Below are 6,993 nucleotides of genomic sequence, written 5' to 3'. Positions count from 1 at the left end.
TGAACAAGCCAGTAAAAATGTCAAAATATTCAGTTCACCCTAGAGCAGTGGTACATGTTGATCAAGAGAGCATCGAAAACAAAGTATGGTGAAAGAAATATTTGATCTACTACAGGTGCAGGAACAAATTATTTAAAAAAAGGCTCAGCTAAAATACCCAAAGCTCAAATTATCACCTACACTAGGGATAGCGTTTTGATAAGCTCTTCAGCTTTGAAAGAGCCAAAAGATGTTGGGATCCACCTGAAGAGGCTTCAACAAAGTAACAAGGTTACTTTACAACAGCTATATCATGCACCACTAAAGATAAATCAAGCCAAAAAAATGAACCTTTGCAGAAAACTGGCTATACTAAGTACCTACCATACATTCTATGAAACAATTACCGTTTGTGAGAACTTGGAAGCTGCAGACACAACTGACTAGAATTCATAAATATATACAGTAGGCTACTAGTTGTCTGCTACTTTTCTTTTATTTGTTTTTTGCATGTTGATGTTTAAAGCTTAATTATATTTCTGTCTATTTTGCATACAACAATTTTGCTGTATTATTGTAACTGCATTTCGACAATTTTTTTTTGTTAAATTATTGTATGTCCATATTCATTTTACTAACGTTCAATTTTAGCAAAAAAGAATTATCGTTATTTTCAACAACAAAACTCCATGTTGAAAGCAATGTTTAGTTGTTATGTTTTTCCATTAAGAGAACTTTTAGAAAGATTATACAATGTGCAGAAAAGACGTGAACTTTAAAATTCAATTTTTTCAAAACTGCATTTTTGGAGTTACGATTGTTCAGCTTGTAAGCGACAATATGCAGTATTATATTTAAGACAGCAGAAGTTTTGGAATGATTCAAAAGGTTGGAAAGCACTGTTGTAAAGTGTAAAGGTAACAAGTGATGCTTCAACATTGGCACTTGCTGAAAGCCCAAAATTTGTTTAAGGAAAACATTTGTTACATGTAACTGCATGTGATACAACGATTTGGACTACCCATTAAAGGGTTGCTCATCACCAAGTTTGCCAGCTGGGCAAAAGATGTTTTGTAAATAAACGATTACTGAATTCGCTTACAACACTGCTTTGTTTTTTGATCCATAATACAGAAACGGATCAAAAATTGGTGATCCAAAGTAAGATTTTATGGGCCAGTGTTATAAAGCTTGACGTACTTTTAAGCAAAGCACTAAACTTCAAAACGGATATATACATCTCCCAACGAAAATGCTAACCTATTCATCACATAATTATTGGTTGGTCTGTCTGCAAATGAGTTTTTTCCTCTTCTTTTTGTATTGGCTATAACTTAAATAATCAAAACTTAATTATTTTTTATGTTTTAGTTCAGTATTTCCCAACCTTTTCAATTCACGGACTATTTTTGCAATAGCCCAAACTTTTGCAGACTCATGTTACAGCAATCACAAAAGAACTTATTTTAGCGAAATTTGTTTATTGCTCACATTCTCAAATTTCAATGGGAACCTTGTCTCTGAACTTGCTTCACCAGTTCATGGAAATTGGGGTTGATGGTCGTTAAGGCACATCTGATGTCGTCTTCTGGTTGTAGTTGGTGGCGGTACTTGGTTTAATCACAGCTAGTGCTGAAAAACTAGCTTCACAAAGATATGTTGTCGGAAAGGGCAAAAGAGCTCTTGTAGCCTGCAAACAGAGTTCAGATAGATTGCGTTCCACTACTTGGACGTTGGCCCAAAATTGAGTCAGAGAAACATTTTTGTATTTCTCTTTCCACAGCTGTCGACTTTGCAGCACAACCAGTTGTTCTCCAATCCAATCTATTTCCAAATGAACCAGTAGTGCTGAAACCTCGCAGGGATTTCGCGCCCACTTAAACTCTTTGTTGAAATTGCGGGAAGGAATATATCTGTCCAGCTCGAACATAAATGAAGTAAGGTGCTCAAGAAAGACGGAATGGCTCGTTTCGGTGAGTCCGATCCCTTAACGAGGGATTTTTTCAATTTTTTTTTTTAATTATCGGGTACCGTAGCTTAATTATCATTGCCGTTTTAGGGTTAGGGGTTAGAGGTTAGGAACTCACCGAATCGAACTCACCGAATAGTAGCAGACCCCAAGAAAGATTCCACCGATGCTCTTCAAATCAAATTTTTCTTCCAAAAATGCGTTTAAAGCAAGAAAAACAGCTATCTTCCCACTTTCCATTTGATGCATCCACAGTTTCATTTTACCTGTAAATGCGACAATGTCTTCCGATACATCCAAAAAGATTTTATTTCTTTCCTGCATAGTAGTGTTCAGCTGGTTTAAATCGCTGAAAAAATCAGATAACAGCAATTTGGCAATCCACTCATTGTCGCTGAATCGTTTGGCAAGTTTACAATTCTTCTCTTTTAAAAAAGCACCGATTTCATTGCGTAGGCTAGCTACTCTCTCTAACACTTTTCCTCGTGACAGCCACCGGATGTTCTAATGAAATAAAAGCCCAGTGTGTTCTGCACCATCTCGTCACACAACGCTCGAAATATACGAGTACATAAAGGGCAGGATTTGATATAATTAACAACAGATGCGTAATTAAACTAACAATTCCGTTGAGTTACATCAGAGTTGCATTGAAACACATATTGCTTACATATATGATCTTAGTTGATGTGCTTGCGAACTCAACCAAAGCCTTCCGCGGACTCGGGTTGGGAAACACTGTTTTAGTTGGAAGACTTGCAAAACATTTCAGAATAACCTGATGTTACTTGAAAAGATTCCAACTATGGTTGCATATTTCTGTCCTGCCCATAGGCTACTGGATGCATCCAAAATAAAAAGCGCATCATCAAAAAATCTAACATTGCTGATTGATGAAAGAAAACTTGATGCTTTTATAATAGTTTCAAAATGTAGATTTGAATTGTCCATGTAATTCTACACCTCCAGTATTCCAGTATTTGAAGCATTTGTTTAAGTTTTGACAAAAAACCCAAATGATCACAGCATCTTTATCCTGTTGTCCAGTCAAGCATGTCAAAATCCTAATCCATCAGGATGAGTGAACTCTTCAAGAATCTTCTCCAGCAGCATACATTGCGGAGGGGAAAGAAATTTTCTAAAATGAACCAAATGAACTGTCATGAGGTTCTTTATCTGGCATAGAGCTATTTTTTATCTGATGCACTCATAAGCAATTGTTATTACAAATTTAGAAGCAACAGTCGATGAGTCATGGAAACCTATCTTCGTGTTCAGCTATAAGCAATCAAGAATGTCAATAAAAGGCTTATGATGTTTGTTTGTCGTATCCAGGCTTACAACTGGTGGTTGAAGATTTAGATTAAGTGAACGGGAAGGCAAGGAAGCCAATCTTCATGTCCACCTTCAGGCATGCCTTTAAGTGTCCTGCCACAGACACAGCCGCATGCTCTTGAGCGGTGTCAAACTGGCACCCTTTCGATTGCCGTTCCAGTGTTCTCACCACTCGGCTATGCAGCCGACAAGGCTTGCGATGCACAAGGCTTATGATGAACCTAATGTATGCAGCCGCATACATTATGTTCATGGGAGACACTCCCAGGACTAGGCAGCAGTAATACAGGGTGTAAACGCCAAGTGTAGACAAACAAAAATTGTCATAAATAAGTCAATATCGAATAGATTTCATTAAATGAGGGCTAAATAATAAAACAAAGACACACTGATTAATATCCATCGCCATTTATTCAAAATATCCACCTTTGGCATGAATAAAACGTCTGAGTCTATTTGGAACTTGGGCACATGTTGCACGCAAAGTTTTAGCATCTATTTCATCCCAGCATTTGAGCAAAGCTCGTTTAAGTGCATCAGTATTTTTGTGGGAGGTTACACAGGCCTTCTGCTCCAATAGTGACCAGACACCAAAGTCCATACGGTAGGATTCAAATCTGGCGAAGATGGAGGCCAGAGTTCCTTTGACCAGAATCCCTTGAAATTGTCCTTTCAGAAGCTCTGGACCAACTTTGCGGTATGAGAGGTTGCCCCATCTTTCTGTAGTGTCACCCCGCTGTCTCCTAGACTCCTATCAACCCAGGGGACCACTGAATCCTTCTTTTTATGACAAATTTTGTTTTTATTTATGACAATTTTTGTTTGTCTACACTTGGCGTTTACACACTGTATTAATAAGTTCAACAATATCTTAACAAAAATAAGTAAAATTAACCCAAACAAACTTCCAAATCTAAAACGACAGTTTGCAAAAAAAACTAATCGTACAGAACAACTCAGTAAATTATAATTTAATTGTGAATGAAAAATGCCATTATGCAACTTTTCATATTTCCAAATGAATGTTATGAAAATTACAAGCTAAACATAAAGTAGAAAGTTTCACTATTTATACAAATTTGTTTTGAATACACTTTTTACACATGCTAACTACACAATCATCATGGTATAGTTTTTGAATTTTCCTTGCGTATCATAATAAAAACGATTTACCTTAAGTCTTCCAGCAAGTGCCGAATTGAAGACAAATCCTTTCCTGCACATGCCATCTGAGAAACATAATCGAAAAAAATTTAAACTCAAAAACAGTATTAACTCAAAATCACAAATTTACAGAAGAAAACAATCTTTCATTTGGTGTTATGCTCAAAGTTTTTAGTACCTTGATAAATCTTGCAGCCTTGCAAATATGACATGTTATAACGAAAGAATGAGCGTAATGAAAAAAAACACAAAAAACAGCATTTTCACTGCCACTTTTAACACAAAATTGATAAAATGAACTAGATAGATGTTCTGCTCAAGATGAAATTATAACAACTGTTTACCATTAATTCTGAAAAAAAAAGTCGCTAAGACAGTGGTTCTCAAAGTATGCGTTGCGACCCAAACATGGGTCATGCACGATCAAAAAATGGGTAGCGCATATTAAAGGAGCCAGGTAAGCAGTCATGTTATTATCAACTTATCAGACAATTGAAACTTACAACAAGGGACTGCAGTAATACAAATAGATCTTCGTCCATTGCGTTGCATACTGTGACGTCACAATCGCAATCTGTCCAGGTGTATTTTTGAAGCAACCTCGAATATTCAGATTTGATTTTTAATGGGTGGGGGTCCAAATACATAAGAAGAAGCACTACTGTAACTTCACAACTGCAGTGAAGTGCCGCATAGCTTCCTAAATGAAGTAAATTCAGGAAAAATGCATAAATAATGGTTACAAACCAAGACACAGTTTCCTGCATATATATAGTTTATCATTACACAATGAAACAAAGGCGATTTTCTTGTACAGGTACATGTTGTTACATTCTAAAATTTCTCGAGTTGTCATTGGACTTCACAGATTACTTCGGCACTCCATTTTTGTTGTTAATTTTACAAACAATAGTGCTGGTTTGTCTTTCCAGCAGAGATGTTGAAATTGCCAGACAGAAGTCAAACTGCTGATACTATTGCGTATGATGTGTAAAAAATTTAAAAATCGCAGCTTTTAAAGCTTTTGAAAACTTCAAAAATTACAAATGTTGTTAATTTTTTGCCCCACCTGATGTATATACACTGTATCTATTTTAACAACTAAATCAAATATAGTTATTAGTCTCTAAAACCTTGACAACCTGTTTCACCCTAAAAAGAGGATCATGAAAAGGTCAATACGAACAAAAATAATTACAAACAAACTAAAAATTAACTTTAAAATGTAATTTTTAGTTAGTTTTGGTTTAGTTGTATGTAGCCTACTGATATTTCATCACTTTGAAATGTTTTTTTTCGTTTTGAATTGTTGTACTGATGAGTCCTAATGGACAAAAACTGACATTCTGCAGCATAAAAAAATTATTGAAATACTGCTGTGAGTGATAGCCTAGCGATATGTTTTAAGATTTAAACTTAGAAAAAGTACTAGTGATTTCTTTTCTTAATGGTTTTAACTTAAGATATTGAAAATTTTTGATTGTACTCTTTGATCCCATTTTCAGCCATACATTCCCCATTGCACCCTACGGCCTATGCTGCAACAAAGATTTTTGGGAAGCACATGAGTAAAGACAGTAGAACGAATATTTGTGAAAAAAATTAAACAAAAAATTATTTCAATTGACATATTTGTAACATCACTTTTGTGAATGATTGGATTACAGAAAAAACATTTATATTTTTCCTTTGTCAGCAATGCCAAGAAAAAACAAGTCTATTAACTATCTTACATTTGACAGTTTTCACACTAAAGAGAGTCTATGTGCCCTTTAGCCATAAAATGGCAATAATATTCCTAGAATTGTACTATTTTTAACTCTGAAAGCATCAAAAATAGCCTGTGCTATCGGATTCTTTCAAAGTGATAGATTATTGTAAACGAAAGCCAAGTGCATATTAGCATAACGTTGTTTCCATGCTAAATGAGTTCTGCTTGCTTGTGAATGTAGTTTTCGCGCCAGATCTGTTGCATCATGGATTACATAGCATCTACGTCAGAGGTTCCCAACCTGGGGGCCATTGCCCCCTAGTGGGCCGTGAGCCTTTTTCAAGGGGGCCAAGGAAAAAAATTGAAAAATAAAAAAAAATTTAATTTATTATCTCTTAGTCCACTCTAACACTACATAACAAAAGAAATAAATTACAATTTAATAAAAATACTAGTACATTTTGCCCAAATTTTCATGAAATGGTCTTTAATTCCTGGTTGTTTCAAGAATAATATAATAATCAAAAATAGGGAACCCCTGATAAAATATAGGAAACCCTGTAAAAAGGTTGGGAACCCCTGATCTACGTTAACGAACGACTTACTGGTGCAACTATAACGTTTCTATTTCAACATCAGAAAAAGGACTTTTTCTTGTTGTAATATTAAATAGCACAATATTGCATTATTTGTTGATTCAGCATGAATACAGCTCAGCTATAGGCAAACATTTCTTTGCGTCAGTTTTATAAGTTAATGAATAGAATTCCTTAGCATTTGTTAAATGAGCTATTGAAAAATCTTTGATCGTCTGTAATTTAAGAAAGGTTATGTT

General features: G+C 35.2%; 1 protein-coding gene across 2 annotated transcripts in view; it reads right to left on the bottom strand.

The window, feature by feature from the left end:
• Nucleotides 1-2,099: 2,099 nt before the first annotated feature.
• LOC145770716 (40-kDa huntingtin-associated protein-like) overlaps nt 2,100-6,993 on the bottom strand; it is a 48,768-nt gene continuing 43,874 nt past the window's right edge. Inside the window, exons 7-10 of one of the 2 annotated variants that reach the window (XR_014289163.1) lie at nt 4,951-5,147; nt 4,457-4,512; nt 2,619-3,086; nt 2,100-2,214 (exon numbers count right to left, since the gene is read on the bottom strand). Coding sequence is in view for 1 of the 2 variants with exons in the window: in XM_082582412.1 (XP_082438538.1) it covers nt 3,005-3,086; nt 4,457-4,512; nt 4,951-5,147 (335 nt within the window). In the remaining variant the exon portion in view is untranslated. Of the gene's footprint in view, nt 2,215-2,527; nt 3,087-4,456; nt 4,513-4,950; nt 5,148-6,993 lie in introns of those variants that run through there. The other variant, XM_082582412.1, reaches the window with a different exon arrangement.

The sequence above is a fragment of the Aplidium turbinatum genome, chromosome 5 (genome assembly GCF_918807975.1).
Source record: "Aplidium turbinatum chromosome 5, kaAplTurb1.1, whole genome shotgun sequence".
Classification (NCBI taxonomy): domain Eukaryota; kingdom Metazoa; phylum Chordata; class Ascidiacea; order Aplousobranchia; family Polyclinidae; genus Aplidium; species Aplidium turbinatum.
This window is presented reverse-complemented; position numbering and strand designations above follow the sequence as displayed.